The 20,689-nt window shown below is 41.4% G+C and overlaps 2 protein-coding genes across 2 annotated transcripts; both read left to right on the forward strand.

Annotated features, from left to right (window-relative positions):
* The first annotated feature begins 1,723 nt into the window (after window positions 1–1,723).
* LOC114909300 (protein NLRC3-like) lies at window positions 1,724–14,489 on the forward strand. The gene is made up of 15 exons (XM_029247579.1): window positions 1,724–1,964; window positions 4,483–4,606; window positions 6,213–6,326; window positions 6,563–6,676; window positions 6,848–6,961; window positions 7,161–7,274; window positions 7,537–7,650; window positions 7,822–7,935; window positions 8,135–8,245; window positions 8,517–8,593; window positions 9,314–9,400; window positions 9,695–11,420; window positions 12,531–12,701; window positions 13,923–14,096; window positions 14,226–14,489. Exons 2-15 carry the CDS (start codon window positions 4,527–4,529, stop codon window positions 14,428–14,430), a joined length of 3,315 nt encoding a protein of 1,104 aa, XP_029103412.1. The 5' UTR covers window positions 1,724–1,964; window positions 4,483–4,526; the 3' UTR covers window positions 14,431–14,489.
* A 1,362-nt stretch (window positions 14,490–15,851) lies between these two features.
* LOC114909236 (stonustoxin subunit beta-like) lies at window positions 15,852–17,372 on the forward strand. The gene is made up of 2 exons (XM_029247084.1): window positions 15,852–15,876; window positions 16,236–17,372. The coding sequence occupies exons 1-2, from the start codon at window positions 15,852–15,854 to the stop codon at window positions 16,811–16,813; spliced, it is 603 nt and encodes a 200-aa protein (XP_029102917.1). The 3' UTR covers window positions 16,814–17,372.
* The last annotated feature ends 3,317 nt before the right edge of the window (window positions 17,373–20,689 follow it).

Genomic DNA, 20,689 nt, shown 5'->3' on the forward strand with positions numbered 1-20,689 from the left:
ACACATACAAGGAATTTGTCTTGGTGACAGAAACTTCCACAGCACAGACAGAATGACAGTGGCAAGATAAGAAGATAGAGTATGTGAATAAAGGATAAAAAATATATAAAAATATAAAGTACCCAATACACAAAAATAGTCACTAGATATAAATGCAAGGGAGTGTGAGTAAGAGATATGATGTGATAAATAGTTATAAATATAAATAGCGTTGTGTATTGCACTGGTTTACTCTCTAGGGGGGATTTAGCTGTTCATGAGGTAGATGGCCTGAGGAAAGAAACTTTTCTTGTGTCTGGCTGTCCTGGTGCTCAGTGCTCTGTAGCACCGGCCAGATGGCAAAGGTTCGAAGAGGAAGTGACCTGGATGTGAGGGGTCTAGAATGATTTTGCTAGCCCTTTTACTGACTCTAGACAAGTGCAGTTCTTGGAGAGCTGGGGGGGGGTGTGCCAATGATTTTTCCAGCAGTCCGAACTATCTTCAATGCTCCTTCTAAGTTTGCAAGGAACCTTTGTGTTCGGCACCATTATAGTTGAAACTGATTGCATGTTTGAGGACGTCTTTTTCAATGAGTATCAGGGTTCTACCGGAGAGCTTCCTGACTGAGGGGCACCTGCTTGTCCTTGCGTCTTGGGTTATTTTTGAGTTTGTGTTTCAGAGCATCTTTCTTCTTTTATGTCATCTTGTTCACCCAGTGAATTATTGTGGCTTCTAGTGATGTTCTGAGTTGGATTCAGTGTATGGGGTTGCAGCAGGACTAAAACTTATTGTGAGGGTTTCTTAAAAACAACTGGCAAGTAGCTTAATGCAAGCTCAATCCTACATCCACCTCCAACAGAACTTCTCTCTTGTCTATAACATGGATGAAGACATACTAAAAACCACAGTTCTGGATGCAGCTACTAAAAGTTGAGGTTTGAGGGCAGTTAGTAGCTTCCATGGTGGCAAATCTTGCATAGGCTTTATCGTGGAACTGAAAAGGAGATTGTGCCCTGTGGTTCAGAATGAACAACATCACGCGGATATTACCCTGATGATAGAAAAGTAGACCAGTTCTCTTTTACCATCTTGTTTGGGGCGGCACGAGAATGAATAGGCCTATGCTAATCCAGTACATTTGTTTTTTTGAACTTGGAAAAGGCATTGTTGCAGCTAATTGGTGTAATTATAATGCCTGTTTTACGGAACTGGACCATGTCTTAGTTTAATCTCTGAGAGATATGTTGATTTGAGTTAAAATCTTCAAAAACTGGCAAAAATTTTTTCCTCAAAGCAAGGTTGCCTGTTTTTGAAGATTTTAACTGGGTTTGAACCGGCGGTCTGCAGTAATAAAGGTGAAACGGAGAGCTTTAAAAACATCCACATTCAACAAACCACTACACATTACTCCACACTTCAAACCCATTAGATACGAGGAAACCCCCGGCCGAGCCCATTTGTGTGGGCTCGATCTCTCCGCGCGGCCAGATTACCGACCGCCCCTAAAGGGAAAAACAGACAGGAATTATGGGAAATCGAGTCTTTTACTCTAGCTACATAACCGCTATTTTGCTGTGTTTTATTTTATATATAAAATGGAATCGATGCTCATATGTTGTGTGCGCCGTGTGTTTTGTTAACGGGAGTTTAAGATGGACTAACTTATTCATTTATTTTTAGGAACTCGCGTAGGTGGAGTTGATCGAAAGACGGAATTCCTGTGAAAGAACCCCAACTCCCAGAAGCAAACTCGACTGGACAGACCGCAGGCTCTGTCTATTTTTAGTTCTTTACTCTACTGTCTAACTGATTATTAGATATATAGCAAATGCTTCACTTCTCAGGAAATCTACGTTGCGGTATTAGTATGTATTATAGATTTGTTCCAGTAACACAAGACTTGTAGCGGAAACAAGGAAAGGAGGACAGATGAGAAGAGGCTCGTCGCGTTGCCGAACTGAAGACTAAGTCTTGGTTAAGTTAAGGTAAACATAACTAACAATCCAGAATGAAGCAAAACTCTCATTCATGTGTTATGTATAGTACTTGAGTGAAATATTTTTTGTTACGGTGTCATTTAACATTTTTTCGTCGCTGGTTCTTGTCCCAGGGTAGCACAGACCGGCTTGAGCAACTTTTTTTATGCAAAAGGAAAATTCTTTTTTCAATTTTGAAAAATACAGAATTATTTTCTATGTTTTCTTTTAGATACTCATCCAACTGTCTAGACCACATTATTATCCTCGCTATTTTCTTTCTTTTTTCACTAAAAAGTTGATTTTTGGAATACGAATTTGTTAAAATTTTCTGAGTTTGAATTTGTTTTCCTTAGTTTGTCAAAATGGAACAAAAAAAAAACTGACTGGAATTCACATAAACCACAACAAGTGTAGCTACGTAAATCCACTGATTTTCTTAAGTTAAAGCTGTACATTTGTTCACACGACGTGTTGGGGGAACATGTTTAGCTGAAGCAGCTTAGATCAAAATATGTTTACATCTGTAATTAAAATAATTTCATAATTCTCTATATTCACCAATTAATTAGATTTATCCATCCATCCATCCATCCATCCATCTTCCTCCGCTTTTATCCGGGACCGGGTCGCGGGGGCGGCAGTCCAAGCAGAGTCCTCCAGACTTCCCTCTCCGCACACACCTCCTCCAGCTCCTCTGGGGGAACCCCAAGGCGTTCCCAGGCCAGCCGGGAGACATAGTCTCTCCAACGTGTCCTGGGTCTGCCCCGAGGCCTCCTCCCAGTGGGACAAGCCCGGAACACCTCCCCAGGGAGGCGTCCAGGAGGCATCCGGAACAGATGCTTGAGCCACCTCAACTGGCTCCTCTCGATGCGGAGGAGCAGCGGCTCTACTCCGAGCTCCTCCCGGGTGACTGAGCTCCTCACCCTATCCCTAAGGGTGCGCCCAGCCACTCTGCAGAGGAAACTCATTTCTGCCGCTTGTATCTGCGATCTCATTCTTTCGGTCATGATCCAGAGTTCATGACCATAGGTGAGGGTAGGAACGTAGATCGACCGGTAAATTGAGAGCTTCGCCTTACGACTCAGCTCCTTCTTCACCACAACAGACCGGTACAATGACCGCACCGATCCGTCTGTCAACCTGCCGCTCCATTTTTCCCTCACTCGTGAACAAGACCCCGAGATACTTAAAACTCCTGCACTTGAGGGAGGAGCTCCCCCCTAACCCGGAGGGGGCAATCCACCTTTTCCGATTGAGGACCATGATCTCGGATTTGGAGGTGCTGATTCTCATCCCCGCCGCTTTGCACTCGGCTGCAAACCTCTCCAGTGCACGCTGTAAGTCTTGATTCGATGAAGCCAACAGGACCACATCGTCCGCAAAAAGCAGAGACGAGATCTCGCGGCCACCAAAACAGACACCCTCCGTTCCCTGACTGCGCCTAGAAATTCTGTCCATGAAGATAATGAACAGAATCGGTGACAAAGGGCAGCCCTGGCGGAGTCCAACATGCACCGGGAACAGGTCTGACTTACTGCCGCATTGCCGGCAGTAGTTAGATTTATCCAGCTAATAAATTTCCAAAATGCATTTAAAATATAAAAAAAAACACAACAGATTTGCAATATATACGTGGGGATCACACACATCATTACTGTGTAGTTTCTGCTATGATTTCATGAGCGTTACTGGATTCGCTTATGCGAGGGCATCAAAGACCTAAGGGCAAGATTGCTACAGTTGGCAGTATTTACTGTTTACATAGAAAAGGTTTTATCTCAGTTTTACCACCAAATGTTTTGAAAGGCGGGTGGGAGCACATTGGGACAAATTCCAAGCTCTGGATCATAACAAGTTGGGAAACTCTTGGTAGGTCTTCATGGTGCTCGGTTGTAGTTGTGACTCATCATAACTGTTTATAGATGTTTAGTCACGATAAGATTTTAGGTTGGCAGGCAGGTCAGAAATTTCACGTTTTGCTTTTTGTCTTACCTCCTCTAAAGTATGATACATTTATGAAGTCTTACTTTACAGACTCTGCATGGTACTCAGCTTCAGCTGTGTCATTATAATGCTACATTTTATAGGAGTTTAGTCGCAATGATATGTTGGTAGCTGGGTTTAAATCATCACTTTGTTTTTTTTTTTATCATTTAAGAGTTGCTTAGGTTTCGGAAACAGTTGTGCGGGGAGTCGAACGAAGGAAATATTACCGAATCACTATACAGTGCAATGGGTATATGTACAGGCAAATATAGCCTTAAATTGCAATGGCTATAAACTGTATATTTCCATCCTTCTAGTCATTGTCTCTGCTGTTATATACATTTGATGTACAAAATCGATCTGCAGGGTGCTCCATGAATCCTATTCAGCCCATGGTACAAAACAAGTTTGACACCCGTCTTCATGTACATCGTGCTTGGCCGCAGCTTCGTTTTTGGGTTTAGTCACCGTGATACATTGTGTTGGCAACCAGTTTTCAATTAACCCTTTTTTCTTGCTCTTTTTATGTGCTGTCCAGAAAGACTCTGATTCACCTGATCAGCTCCTGTCCAGCGGTCTTAGATGGAGGGTCTTGTCTCAGAAATAAGGCCTTCTGGAGACTGTAAGGAGTGGGTCACTGCATCAGAAATGAGTTTTAAAAGGTGAGTGGAAAGGTGTGAGGGCATTTTTCTTGTTAATGGTCAGATAAATGTTTTTTTTTTTTAGGTATCCTTTTTATATACATTGGTTCCAAAAAAGTCTGTTTGTCCTCTACTTATTTGTCAATAAAAATTTACTTTTAATACCAAGTCGCAATTAGTATGCTCGTCATACAGGCATTCCTTGTTTTTTCTGTTGGGTAGATTTTGTAAAAATGTTTCGTATAGCTACAATAAATGAAAAATATTTTCAAAGGTTTTATGTAATTGATTATTAGCTTCAAACAGTGTTGAAATTATAGTGCTGTATGGAAGTATGTGAAGCCCTCATGTCGCTTAGTTTTACCACAAAATGGGCATTTAATAAGAAACAGTCTTTCTCACCTGTTATGACATAACAGGTGTTTAATGACCAGTTCCATATGTAGCTTTAGAGAAAATTATGTGTGTATTAGAAACACGGAAGTAGTACAGGTGCAAAAATAAGTGAACTCCAAGTTACACTGGTTCAACCACTAGGTAAGTAGAATCAGGTGTGTAAATCATCATTATTTCTTCATTTTGTAACTTTAAGATTTAAGATGTAGATTTTCTAAGTTTTTTTTTTTTTTTTTTTTAAATATATTTTAAACAAGAATAATGACCAACCGTACAAGATTCACATACTTTTAAGCAGCACTTTAAAACAAAAGTGAAATTACTGAAAATTAACATTATTTCCAAAAATGCTTATTTGACATGGATTGTTGAGCAATTCATCCCATGAATATGGAGTGCTTTTTGTCTTGTTACTGATGACCAGCATTCACGAACATCTAACACAGCAAATTAACAGTCTTTCTTGTCAGCTATTGGCTAAGCGCAAATGGAGATGACGTTTACTGCAAAAGCAGGAATATATAAATATGTGACAAATGTAATTAAGCACCTGTAAAAATCTATAAAATGTTTGCATCTTTAATCATCCATAACTTGATTATTCATAAGAGTCCAAGTCTGATCAGTAAACTGTGCTTGAGTCAGTAACATCATGTAGTGCTGAGTACAGTGACATTTTCACAGGCAGGTTTAAGAATTTCTGTAATTTTCCTTTAGCGTTAATTAATTTTGAAAAGGATGGGGGGGCGCGTTGGTGCAGCGGTTTTGGCCAGGTCCCACTCTCTGACAGGTCTGGGGTTTGAGCCCTGCTTGGGGTGCCTTGGGACAAGCAGTTTCTGACTGTGTGTGTGATTTTGAAAAAAGACATTTAATGGCATGGGTTCTGATTTAACTTCATTCCATTTCGATTATTTATATTTGTTTTACATGGGAACGAACATCTAACACAGCAAATTAACAGTCTTTCTTGTCAGCTATTGGCTAAGCGCAAATGGAGATGACGTTTACTGCAAAAGCAGGAATATATAAATATGTGACAAATGTATTCTGATCGAGAGAAATTGAACCTTTTCAATCCAGTGTCCAACAGGAGAGACCAGTGTCACCTTTTTTACTTCATGTTATCCGTCAAGCCACTTGAAAATGTCTAAACTGATATTTCTGTCAATGCCAGTTTTATCTGCAGGAACAGTTTTTTCAATGAAAGTATCTTTCTCTCTACTGTCCACAGTGTCCCAGAGGAGAGATCAGTGTCACCTGTACCGAGCTGTATATCCATGAAGAGTGACAAGTCAATGCCTGAACCAATCTACTTTAAGGATGGACAGTCTTCTGCAGGTGTAAGGTAAATGTTCTTCTAAACCACATGTGTTCTGGACATATGACTGATTTTAAAGAGATGAGTTCTGACAGTAGGCATATTTAACTATAATAGAGGCGTACCTGCCAATGAATAGCCTTTTTCTTCATGTTATCTGTCAAGCAACTTGAAAATATCTAAAGTGATGTTTCTTTCAGTGCTATAGTTTTATTTTCAGGAACGATTTTCAATTAAAGTATCTTTCTCTCTACTGTCCACAGTGTCCAACAGGTGAGATCAGGGTCACCTGTACCGAGCTGTATATCCATGAAGAGTGACAAGTCAATGCCTGAACCAATCTCCTTTAAAAATGGACAGTCTTCTGTAGGTCAAAGGTAAATATTCTTCTATACCATATCTCTTTAGGAGAAATGACTGAAAATATCAAAGGTAATGTTTCTTTTAATGCCATAGTTTTATCTGAAAAACTTTTTAAAGTCTGAATTTAATCTGTTGTTATAGATATAAAGATATATGAGTGGCCTTTTCTTCTTTTCCCACCACAGTGTCCAACAGGTGAGATCAGGGTCACCTGTACCGAGCTGTATATCCATGAAGAGTGACAAGTCAATGCCTGAACCAATCTACTTTAAGTATGGACAGTCTTCAGCAGGTCAAAGGTAAATGTTCTTCTAAACCACATCTCTTTTGATCAAAGACAGAGAAGTAATGATCGTTGGCAATTTTAATTGATATAGAGGCGTACCTGTCAGTGAATACCCTTTTTTCTTAATGTTATCTATCAAGCCACTTGAAAATGCCTAAAGTGATGTTTCTTTCAATGCTACAATTTTATATAAGGGCTCTTTCTGTCCACAGTGTCCAGCAGGAGAGATCAGTTTCACCTGTACCTACCTGTATATCCATGAAGAGTGACAAGTCAATGCCTGAACCAATCTACTTTAAGTATGGACAGTCTTCAGCAGGTCAAAGGTAAATGTTCTTCTAAACCACATCTCTTTAGGACAAAGACAGAGAAGTAATGAGAGTTGGCAATTTTAATTGATATAGAGGCGTACCTGTCGGTGAATACCCTTTCTTCTTCAGGACGCCTGTCAAGCTACTTGAAAATGCCTAAAGTAATATTTCTTTTAGTGCCCCAGTTTTATATGCAGAAACAATTTTAAGTGTAAATTTAATCTGATTGTAGGGATAAAAAGGTCAGTGAAAGGATCTTTCTTTCTTCGGTCCTCAGTGTCCAACAGGAGCGACCAGTGTCACCTGTACCCAGCTGTGTATCGATAAAGAGTGACAAGTCAATGCCTGAACCAATCTCCTTTAAGGATGGACAGTCTTCTGTAGGTCAAAGGTAAATATTCTTCTATACCACATCTCTTTAGGAGAAATGACTGAAAATATCAAAGGTATTGTTTCTTTTAATGCCATAGTTTTATCTGAAAAACTTTTTAAAGTCTGAATTTAATCTGTTGTTATAGATATAAAGATATATGAGTGGCCTTTTCTTCTTTTCCTGCCACAGTGTCCAACAGGTGAGATCAGGGTCACCTGTACCGAGCTGTATATCCATGAAGAGTGACAAGTCGATGCCTGAACCAATCTACTTTAAGGATCAACAGTATTCAGCAGGTCAAAGGTCAGTGTTCTTCTAAATCACATCTCTTTTGGACAAAGACAGAGAAGTAATGATCGTTGGCAATTTTAATTGATATAGAGGCGTACCTGTCAGTGAATATCCTTTTTTCTTAATGTTATCTATCAAGCCACTTGAAAATGCCTGAAGTGATGTTTCTTTCAATGCTACAATTTTATATAAGGGCTCTTTCTGTCCACAGTGTCCAGCAGGAGAGATCAGTTTCACCTGTACCTACCTGTATATCCATGAAGAGTGACAAGTCAATGCCTGAACCAATCTACTTTGGCGGGCAGTCTTTTGCAGTTCAAAGGTAAATGTTTTTTTTTTTTTTTTTTTAAACCAAATCCCTTTAAGACAAACACTGCATGTGACAACACAAGTAGCAATAGCTGGCAAAATTATGCCAAACTGAGACATTTGCCAGTTATTGCCCCTGTTTCTGAGTAATTCATTAAGAATCCTGAAGGGATCTATTGTGATGGTTGACTTCCATGTTAAATTTGTTATATCTACAGTGAGAAGGTTTTAAGTTTATCTTAAGTTAGAGGGAAAAATATTATAATGGTCTTTTCTGTCTATAGTGTCCAGGAGAAGAGCGTAATCTCACCCATACCCAGCTGTAGCTTTATGAAGAGTATCAGGTCACCTTGTCATGAAGGTGGGTTACAAAATATCTCATTCCCTCAGTATCATTAAACGCTTATCCTATTGCAGGGCCACAGTTTTCTAGCGCCTATCTTGGAAAAACAGAATACGAGGCTATGTAGGGTTCACCAAGGTGGCATAGCAGTTTGCACTGGTGTCTCACAGCGCCTGGATTGTGTAATCGTGCATAGTATTTCTACAGTCAGAGCAGAATTTTTGTGTTTTCCTTGTTTTTTATGAGTTTCTTCTGGTTTCTCCCCACAGTACAAAGACATTTGTTTTGGGTGAATTGGTAGTTTTAATCTTGAGAGTGATACTTACAACACATCACATTATCTACACAGATCCTCTGTCACCACAGCAGAATTCCCAGGAGGGGTGTGCAGCTACTGGCACTTGGGTGCCCCGAGGATGATTTTTGTCTTTTTGGTTGTGACTGGGATTTTTTTGTTTTCCTCTCTGCTGTTTCCTGCTGGATTGCTCTGTTAGTTATTTATTTATATTTGTTATAATTGTAATGTATTAAGTAACCTTGTTTAACACTACATCCTTCTTCAGCACTCTGTGTTACTCTGGTGAGAAGAGCGCTGTATTCCAGCTCTGTATATAAAAGTAAATTGTTTTAAATTGCTGACTAAATATCCCATCGTTTATGAGTGTGTGCGACTACATCCTGGACTGCCGTCAGAAACTATCTTATTTATTCACTTTCGTTTTCGCTTTTTATGGTTAGGGTTGCAGCAGTCCGGATCCCACGCCAAAATTACTGCACACAAGGCTAAAGTGCACACCCTAGACAGGATGCCAGTCTTATCACAGGGTAACCCAGAAAGTGTGTTACTTTTATATGTGTGCCAAAATATTGGGAATGTCATATAAAGATCTGTAAGTGTCAGGAATCTCTCGGAGGTGAGCTTGAAGTTTGATCCAAGTGCAGAGTTTATTCAGGTGGTGTGGAAGTGTGGACAATGAGTTCACTTTAGTTCAAAGCCAGTGTTGACAAACACAAGTAATATATGGAACATATTCAACAATTTAGCTCGGATGCCTAAATTTTTAGGGGAAATTTTTCATAAAAAGATTCCACAAGTTTTCCTCTGATTTCTTTTCTCAGTTGAACTCCTGATGGCATGTCAGCAGAAACTGAAATCCCATCTGAAGAAGAAGTTTCAGTGTGTATTTGAAGGACAAGCTAAGTATGGAAACCCAGCCCTTCTGAATGATATTTACACAGAGCTCTACATAACTGAAGGTGGTACTGGTGGGATCAGTGATGAACATGAAGTGAGACACATTGAGAGAGCATTCAATAAACCAGCTATACAAGAAACTGCAATAAAATACAGTGATATTTTTACAACCTTACATGGAAAAGTTACTCAAATAAAAACTGTGCTGACGCAGGGTATTGCAGGCATTGGGAAAACAGTGACTGTTCAGAAATTCATTCTTGACTGGGAAGAAGGAAAAGAAAATCAAGGCGTTAATTTTATATTTCCCCTTGCTTTCCGGGACCTCAATTTGATAAAGGATAAAGAATTCAGTTTAACACAACTGATTCATTACTTTCTTCCAGAACTCAAAGAGTTTGGAATCACTCATCTTTTGAATTCCAAAGTTTTGTTTATCTTTGATGGTCTGGATGAGTGTCGCCTTCCTCTAGATTTTAAGAACAATGAGATCTGTTCTGATGTGACAAAGACAACTTCACTGGATATGTTGTTGACCAACCTCATGAAGGGGAATCTGTTTCCTCCTGCTCTCATCTGGATAACTTCCCGACCAGCAGCCGCCAGTCAGATCCCTCCTGAGTGTGTCGATCGAGTGACAGAGATACGAGGGTTCAATGACCCTCAGAAGGATGAATACTTCACAAAGAGATTCAGTGATGAGGACCTGGCCAAGAGGATCATCACACATGTGAAGTCATCAAGGAGCCTGTACATCATGTGTCACATTCCAGTCTTCTGTTGGATTTCAGCCACTGTTCTTGAGAGGCTTTTTGTTGAGGAACACAGTGGAGAAATTCCCAAGACTCTCACTGAGATGTACACACACTTTCTGATATTTCAGACCAGTCTGAAGAATGAGAAGTATCTGAAAAAACGAGAAACAGAGCCTCTGAAATCTTTAGAACTGGATAAGGAATTTGTTCTGAAACTGGGGAAGTTGGCTTTCAACAACCTTGAAACAGGACATCTCATATTTTATGAGGAAGACCTGAAGGAGATTGGCATTGATGTCAGTGAAGCTTCGGTTTATTCTGGAATTTGTACAGAAGTGTTTAGACAGGAGATTGGGTTGTATGAGGGGAAAGTTTACTGCTTTGTACATCTGAGTGTTCAGGAGTACCTTGCTGCTTTACACAAGTTTCTCTCAAATACTGATACTGGCTTGCTGGAAAAAACAGTAAATGAGGCAATATGCAGCAAGAATGGACACTTAGACCTCTATCTTCGTTTCCTTCTTGGCCTTTCAGTGGAATACAGCCAACAGCTTTTAAAAGGTCTACCTTTACAAAGAATTTCTTGTGATATTGCAGAAATAAAACAATATATCTATAAGAAGATCCATGAGAATTTTTCTCCAGAGAAGAGCATTTATCTTTTTCACTGTCTGAATGAACTGAACGACAGTTCTGTGGTGAAACGAATCCAAAATTACCTGAACTCACAAAATCTTACAGAAAAGGAAATAAGTCCCTCCGAGTGGTCAGCTCTGGCCTTTGTGTTGTTGATGTCAGCAGAGGAATTGGAAGTGTTGGAGCTGAGAAACTGCATGTTACGTGACGAAGGTCTTCAGAGGATGCTGCCAGTGGTCCAAGTCTCCAGAACTGCTCTGTAAGTCCTGTTATATGTCTGTTTGGAGAAAATGCATATGGTAAAAGACAACAACGTTAAACCAATTTTGTATCATGGTAACGCACATCACCTCTCTCCATCCTCCATATACTGTATATGGAGGTGGAGCAGTGGCCGCAACAAGTGGATCATAGGTACCTGGGCACATTTCACAAGCTACATTACTAATGATACAGCTGGGAACTAATTTTATGGTAACTGTGCTAAGCAATTTGTGTGTTCAAGATCTCTGTAAATAATTTCAGTGAGAAAGTAAAAATGTCAGAACATATTTCCAGCAGTAGAGGAGTAATGCCACATTATAGCAGTGTTATTATTTTCACTGGCTGAAAAGTGATTAACGAACTGGTAGAGGAGATAATCACAGTGTCATCAGTTACAATCAACAGCAGGCTAAGAGGAGGAGGAAATTAATGACACATCTGATTTAGAGAAGTTCAGTTTCAGGTGTTGTGTGTCCATCGAGGTAGAGGTCAGTACAGTACAGTCAGATGTCTGGTTACATAAATCCTGCTGTGGCACCTGGAGTGAGCTGTGTATCATAATTATTAATATAATTCAGGAATGCACGTAATGTGTTTTTCTCTTACGCCGGGTGCGTGGTGCCTCGGCGGGCTTGGCCGGGTCCGGTGGGTGCGAGTTTCAAGGCAGTCGAGTGCAGAGGCTCCATTTAAGAGGGGGCGCGGTGGGTTGAACCGGGTCCTGCTCTCCAGTGGGTCTGGGGTTTGAGTCCCGCTTGGGGTGCCTTGCGGCGGACTGGCGTCCTGTCCTGGGTGTGTCCCCTCCCCCTCCGGCCTTGCGCCCTGTGTTACCGGGTGGGCTCTGGTTCCCCGCGACCCTGTATGGGACAAGCGGTTCCAAAAATGTGTGTGTGTGTGTGTGTGTGTGTGTGTGTGTGTTTTTCTCTTCTCCATTTTTCTCCTGATATCTTCAGTGTAATTTATAATGTGTTTAGAGTTCCTTCACTGATCATCCTTATCAGCACTCCATGATCAAGACTTAACCTCACAATTTATTTGTCTTATTGGACAGATGCATTGGAGATTACAACACATCTGTGTCTCTAAAATATTTTCTGTTTCTTTTCAGGTTGAGCTTTTGTTTTCTCACTGAAAGATGCTGTGAAGCTTTGGCCTCAACTCTGAGTTCAGACTCGAACCTGAGGGTGTTAGACCTGAGTAACAATGACCTACAGGACTCAGGAGTGAAACTGCTCTCTGCTGGACTGGGGAACCAACAGTGTAAACTGGACACACTGAGGTCAGTACTAGCAGGCAATACTGTACTGTAATGTATTCTAGATTCTGTGCATTTTTGTAATAATAAATGATTCTTAAAAGACATCTTTCCCTAGGAAATGACTTACTGACTTATACTTGCAATATTCCAATTGAATATTTGCTACTAGGGACAGCTGGTAGCGTAGTAGGTAGAGCAGCTGCCTTTGGCCCCAAAAATCGCAGATTCGGTTCCCACCTCCCGCTGTAGTACTCTTGAGCAAGGTACTTGCGCTGAATTACTTCAGTAAAATTACCCAGCTGTATAAATGGGTGAATAATTGTAACCATAACACTGTAAGTCGCTTTGGAGAAAAGCATCAGCTAAATGAATAAATGTAATGTATTCAGATTGTAATATCTCCAAGGGTTTTGCATATAAGTATCCACCATGGGGCCCCTTCCTGGTGTCAGAATCTCAACACATAATTTGCCTGAACTGGCAGGTCATGTGATCATTAACATAAAAATTCCCACAGCTGGCTTTCTCCAGTTAAACTTAAAACTGTTACATACTGAAGTTTAGATTGAATACTGCAACACTATATTCTTAATTTCTACACACTACATTACTCTTATTAACCTGTATGTAGTGAACATATTCATTACTCTATATGTTTATAGGTTACATGTAACAATTCATTATTTATATCAGATAAGGAAACACACACACACACACACACTTTCAGAACTGCTTGTCCCATACGGGGTTGCAGGGAGCCGGAGCCTACCCGGTAATACAGGGCGTAAGGCCGGAGGGGGAGGGGACACACCCAGGACAGGACGCCAGTCCGCTGCAAGGCACCCCAAGCGGGACTCGAACCCCAGACCCACCGGAGAGCAGGACTGTGGTCCAACCCACTGCACCACCGCACCCCACTCTGATAAGAAAACAGAAAATACTAAAAATTTAGTGTTAGAATCTCGTTGAAGAAACATATTGATAGAACTTAGCTGTAAGTTATAGACTCATATTTCAGGACAGTAAATTGTCTCTGTTTTCCTGTGTTTATCACTGTTTATCTGTAGGTTTATAAATGATACAGCTGTGTGTTTTACACTGTTTAGACCCTGTCAACACATACCTCACTAATTTGTTACTTTTCAGCAATTGTGTGCTCATATTTTTCCTCTTTTCAGCATAGGTTATTTGATGTATTTTAATGAAATGGGTAAGTGTCATGTTTTCTTTGTCTCTCTACAGATTGTCTACCTGTAGGCTGACAGAAGGTGGCTGTGCTTCTCTGGCTTCAGCTTTGTGTTCGAACCCTTCACATTTGATAGAGCTGGATCTGAGCTGTAATCACCCAGGGGACTCAGGTGTGAAGCTGCTTTCTGACCTACTGCAGGATCCCACCTGTAAACTGGAGACGCTTAGGTGGGTGAAGAAGCAGCAGTTGCTTCTATATACAAGCATGACATTCCATTTTCTTTAAATAAAAAATGTGTCTATCAAGACCTACTGATATATTAAATGGTTCTACTTGTGTATTTTTGTCTTCTTAAGGCTGAAGATGTGTGGACTCACAGAGAGATGCTGTAAAGCTCTGGCCTCAGTTCTTACATCAAGCTCTTTACTTCTGAGAGAGCTGGACTTGAGTGACAATGACCTGCAGGATTCAGGAGTGGAACTGCTCTCTCCTGGACTGGGGAACAAATACTGTAAACTGGACATACTGAGGTCAGTACTTGGGAACAGACACTGTAAATAAGGTTTCTTCAGTGGGAATACAGTGTTTTTGTTTTCTCTCTACAGACTGTCTGGATGTTGTGTCACAGAGAGAGGCTGTACTTCTCTGGCTTCAGCTCTGCGTTCGAACCCCTGTTCACACCTGAGAGAGCTGGATCTAAGCTACAATAACCCAGGGGACTCAGGAGTGAAGCTGCTCTCTGATCTACTGCAGGATCCCACCTGCAAACTGGAGATACTACAGTAAGTAGTGTGTGTACGTATTTGTGTGTAATTATGCTAACCCTCATAGATGTCACAAGACTGAGTTTCCACACACACCTCATAAACAGTCTGTGTACCTCAGACACTGTGTGTCCTTCTGCTTTACCTACAGTGTGGACCATGGTGGAGAGTGCAGGATCAGACCAGGGCTCCTCAAATGTGAGTGTGTTTGGACTGAACTACTGCTCTCATTTAACACTATTTACTTATTTTACTGCACAGTGGTATACAGGGGTAGTGTAGGTTCACTCCACTCAAATCAAATTCTACCGATCATGTTTTCACAGTGATTGTACCAACATAACCTTAAGGAGAATATGCAAATTCCACACAGACTAAACTGGACTTGAACCTTCTGCCCAGGTGCTGTGAGGCAGCAGTCCTTCACGTTATAGAGTATATAGAAAAAAAATCACTGTATTTGTTTAAAACTTAATTTAAGAACAAATATAGGGGGTGCGGTGGCGCAGTGGGTTGGACCACGGTCCTGCTGTCCGGTGGGTCTGGGGTTCGAGTCCCGCTTGGGGTGCCTTGCGACGGACTGGCGTCCCGTCCTGGGTGTGTCTCCTCCCCCTCCGGCCTTACGCCCTGTGTTACCGGGTAGGCTCCGGTTCCCCCGTGACCCCGTATGGGACAAGCGGTTCTGAAAATGAAACGATAAATATAATTTCCATCATTAATACACAAAGTATTGATTGAAAACAGTGTTAATACTATTTGTACAAACATGAGCTAAAGCTTTTATAGATATAAATGAGAATGAAAACTGTAGAATATCTGGGTCAGCATAGGGGACGCAGTGGCGCAGTGGGTTTGACCGGGTCCCGCTCTCCAGTGGGTCTGGGGTTTGAGCCCTGCTTGGGTGCCTTGTGACGGACTGGCGTCCTGTCCTGTGTGTCCCCTTGTGTCCTGTGTTGCTGGGTTAGGCTCCGGCTCCCCGCGACCCCGCCTGGGACAAGCGGTTTCAGACTGTGTGTGTGTGTGTGTGTGTGTGTGTGTGTGTGTGTGTGTGTGTGAGATGTGGGTCAGTCCAGTCCAAAAAAACTAATGTACAGTACAGGATGCAGTTGGTGTGCTGGAGAACTCAGGACAGTGTAGAGTGTGTGTTTGTTTGAAGGCTTTATTCACTATAAGGGAAAGAACATGTGAGCAGGAACAGCTGGAGGAACCTATTGTGGAATGAGGAGTCTCTATACCTTGCTCAGTGGGGGGGTCACACAGCTGAAAATGAAGAAAAGAATGTACTTACAGCAAGCAGACACACACTACTGTACAGTATTCACTGCTCTTAATGTATTCATACACTAAGTACTGTTTCATTTATTTCACTGTTGTGTAATATATTGAAATAAATTGTATTCTATAATTAAACTGTCATGTGTACATAATACAGTGAAATCCTGCATTGTATGTTTCCCACAGACTGAAAAAAAGTGATTAGTAACACAAGCGAACAAGTAATACCCCGACATTAAATATACCACCAGACAATATATAGAAAAACACGCATCAGGAGTCACTTTTAAATAACCTCGCAGCGTACGGGTAAAAACTCTCCCTAAGAACTCCTAACAGTGTGTAACAGTGTTTTTAACTGTGTTTCACCTGCAGACTCCTGTCGGCACACACTGGACCCCAACACAGCAAACAAACACCTGTATATATCTGAGGACAACAGGGAAGTGACATATATGGAAGATGAACAGTCATATCCTGATCATCCTGACAGATTTGGCAAGAGCCTCCAAGTTCTGTGTGCAGAGAGTCTGTCTGGTCGCTGTTACTGGGAGGTTGAGTGGAATGGAGACATTGTTGATGTAGGAGTGACTTATAAAGGAATCAGTAGGAAAGGAAGGAGTGGTGACTGTGAGCTTGGACTCAATGACAAGTCCTGGAATATGACCTGCTCTGATGAGAAATGCTATGCCATTCACAATATTAAACGCAGTCCCATACCTGTACCCACCTCCCACAGAATAGGAGTGTATGTGGACTGGGTGGATGGCGCTCTATTCTTCTACAGCGTCTCCTCTGGTGAACTGACCCTCCTGTACAAGTTCACCTCCACATTCACTGAGCCCCTCTATCCTGCATTTGGAGTTTGGTGGGACTCATCACTGTCCCTGTGTGAGCTGGGGTAGGAAAGCACACATATATGTCCTCAAATCAAGACATAAACTTTCATATTTATGTCATTGTTTTTCTCCACTATGTGCATAAAATTAAGGTGTTTTAATGAACTGTAAACACTCTCGTTGGTTTTTCTGTGGTTTCATTTTTACTCCAGTGCAGACGACCCACGTTCTGTTCAAAGTCTGTGCGAGATTCCGCGAGCAGGTGTGCCAGCACGGCTCCTTAATAGCCGTCCTCTCTGATCGGTGGCAGGTACAGACGTCATGCACAAGGCCATGGGTGTGACACCATCTTCCAGGCACCGCGTGGACTCAATTTTATGAGGCAGCCTGCATTTTATAGATTGCTGGTGATCTGATTTTTTTCTATATATAAATTATCTTAGGAACAAGTGGTTCAGACAATGTGTGTGGGTGTGTGTGTAAATTATCTTACATAATACAAGATTTGACTTTCTTTAAAATAGTTTTCTATCTTTTCCCAGGCATTGTTTTTTTTCTTCTAACAGCTGTGTTGATTTTTCCCTCTTATCACTACACACAGACGCACGCATGCACGCACACATACACACACACACTGTCTGAAGCCGCTTGTCCCAAGCGGGGTCATGGGGAGCCGGAACCTAACCCGGCAACACAGGGCATAAGGCTGGAGGGGGAGGGAAGAGGATACACCCAGGATGGGCTGCCAGTCTCTCGCAGGACACCCCAAGAGGGACTCAAACCCCAGCCCCACCAGAGAGCAGGCACATGCCGAACCCGCCGTGCCACAGCACCCCGTCTCTTACCACAGTGGCTACTTATAACCACTGTTATACTTATAACCATTATTATACTTATAATTTTTCTGTAATTCTAAGCTGTTACAGTTTCTTTTTTAACAAGCAAATAATTTCAACCTATTTTGGTGCAGTAAATGCCAATTATTTACTGTCTTTGTTCGTCTTATGGAGACAATGTGTTCCAGGAAAAAAGAAAAAAAAAAAAAAAAACTTTTTGCAACAAGAACTCACACGCACACACGTTATCTGAACCGCTTGTCCCATACGGGGTCGCGGGGAACCGGAGCCTAACCCGGCAACACAGGGCGTAAGGCCGGAGGGGGAGGGGACACACCCAGGACGGGACGCCAGTCCGTCGCAAGGCACCCCAAGCAGGACTCGAACCCCAGGCCCACCGGAGAGCAGGTCCCGGGCCAACCCACTGCGCCACTGCCCCCCCAAGACAGAAGCAGCATTAGTTTAAATGTTAAAATTGCATGAAGTGCGGCTTTGGACTGAGAAAACTACAAGTAAAAAATGGTTTACCTTACCATACACTGGGCGTTTTAATTTATATATATATATAAAAAAAAAAAAAAAGTATTGTAGAGGAATGAAAACAAAAAGGAATCACCGTGTTAACTGAATTTAAAAAATAAAAAATACGTCGGAGCAGAAATAAAAGCAGTGTAATGGTTGTATATACATAAATATATATCGATATATGTCGATATATATATATATATATATATATATAATTTTCTACAGAACTGTGTTTATACGGTATGTTCTACTGCACTTCCAGGAGTTCAAGCAGGAGGCGGTGCTTTTTTTTTTTTCTTCAATCCACTGAGTGAGTGGGAACGGAATGAAACCGAAACTTTCCGGACATACAGATCTCGTTGTTTTCTTCTCCACAAAATCTATGTTACTAAGCATACAATACATACTAACTATGTGACCTGTTGGTAAATATATTTTGCTTTACGAGAACTTATTTCAAGTATTTTCTATTTAAGTAATTGTAACATGTTACTGAAGTAATTCGGAAAGAAAGAAAGTTAGTAAAAGGCGGAAGTTCGTGGTGCGGTGGTGTCGCGGGTAAGAATAACTTTAAATCCTGAATAAAACAACATCTTATCGTGTATTAATATGTAGTCCATTAAATGTCGAGCCGAAAATAACGAACACGTCGTTAATAAAAGCAGGTATGATTCCTTCAGTGTAAAACTTTTAACTAATCATTAAACTTAATCAAATCATTAATCAAATTAAATAATTACATCATTAATCATTAAATTAATATTTGTGTGAAAAACAGCCAAGCAGGTGTTGTGAGTATTGTGAAAAATAGACCAAATTATTGTTAAATTCTTGATTTGTTCTGTTCACCTTTTTACACTGTTACGGATCTTTATCCTGTTTTACACTCAGTTTTTCTTGATATATTCTTTACATTTATGCACGCAGACCCCCAGATATATTGTTTGTGTTGTAGGGTTTGTGCTCCGGAACGAGCTTGACTCTGATGTAAAGCTTGGTGGTTTGAAACTCACTCCTGCTGTAGTGCCCTGAAGCGCATTTAGAATTGATAGAGCATTGGGGGGGCGAGGTGGTGCAGTGGGTTGGACCAGGTCCTCCTCTCTAGTGGGTCTGGGGTTCAAGTCCCGCTTGGGGTGCCTTGTGATGGACTGGCGTCCTGTCCTGGGTGTGTCCCCCTCCGGCCTTACGCCCTGTGTTGCTGGGTAGGCTCCGGTTCCCTGCAAACTCGTATGGGCCAAGCGGTTCAGAAAGAGTGTGTGTCTGTGAGTGATAGAGCTGTAGTAATGAGTGTTGATGGGAAGAACAGAGACCAACTTGTATTAAGACTGCGGTGCTCAGGGTTCGGATGGGGCAAAGAAAGACGCACAGGCAGCGTTCGTTGTGAACGGTTTATTACAACATTCATTGGGAAGTAATCTTCTTGGTCCGAGGACCCCTTTCCTCAAGGGTATGCGCTTCTTTTTTTCCCCTTTATTAACTCCAGTGTGTGAGAAATAACTGGCTCTCGTGTCTCTTCTCTACCTTGACCTCTCTGTCCTCCCTGTTCTTCTGGTTTGTGTCAGACCTGTCAAGAATGTGAGTGCATGTTGGAGTTCTTGTTTTAACTTCTCTCTCTTTAAGTTAAAAGGGCCAACGGATGTGACTGGAGTATCATATATTCTCTCTCTATGCATAACCAGTCACAGTGTTCTGTTGTTTAACATTACCTTTTGTGGTTTTGTCCCTAGACCCCGACTCACTTTTTAAACCAATGAAAACTTATTTCTTTGTTCTGCAAAATAGTACATAATCTATGTGAACACGCAATAAACTTGAGGATTTGGAACGAAACACGCTGCTTGTTCTTGTGTCCTAATCCTCCCAGTGATCACTGGTCTCTGGTGTCCGGACAGCTCTGAGGTGGCAGAAGGCTGAGCTAGAAATTAAGATAATTTCTAACCTAACATCCAGTTAAAAAGAACATACTGATACACTGAAATAAATACAATTAATTCTTCACCAGCACTTCAAGCTACCCTTCCTAGCACGTTTAGCGCCCCCCCCGGCAAACACACGGTCACCCCTTTGTTTTGCCCATATCATATGTCCCGCTAGTGGTTGAACATTTATTTTACTCATTTTTCCCATAATGCAATTACTTACAATATACATTTTCACGCTTAAACTTGCGGTAGCATGGGTCCTTACAATACGAATACAACGTTTTCTGTATAGAGCGATACTTTATTAATCCCTGCAAGGAAATTCATGAAATACATTTATTTAGCAGACACTTTTCTCCAAAGCAATTTCCAATGTAGTGTTATCAGCCAACACACCTTATTCACCACAGTGATTTACACTGCTAGATATACTACTTACAATGGGTCACTCATCCATACATCAGTGGAACAAACACTCTCTCACTCACACACTATGGGGAACCTGAACAGCATGTCTTTGGAGTGTGGGAGGAAACCAGAGCACCCAAAGGAAACCCATGCAGACATGGGGGAGAACATTCAAACTCCATACAGACTGAGTGGGGAATCAAACCCATATCCTCTTGCACCACCCAGGTGCTGTGAGACAGCAGCACTAC

This window comes from Scleropages formosus, chromosome 2 (assembly GCF_900964775.1).
Source record: "Scleropages formosus chromosome 2, fSclFor1.1, whole genome shotgun sequence".
Lineage (NCBI taxonomy): Eukaryota > Metazoa > Chordata > Actinopteri > Osteoglossiformes > Osteoglossidae > Scleropages > Scleropages formosus.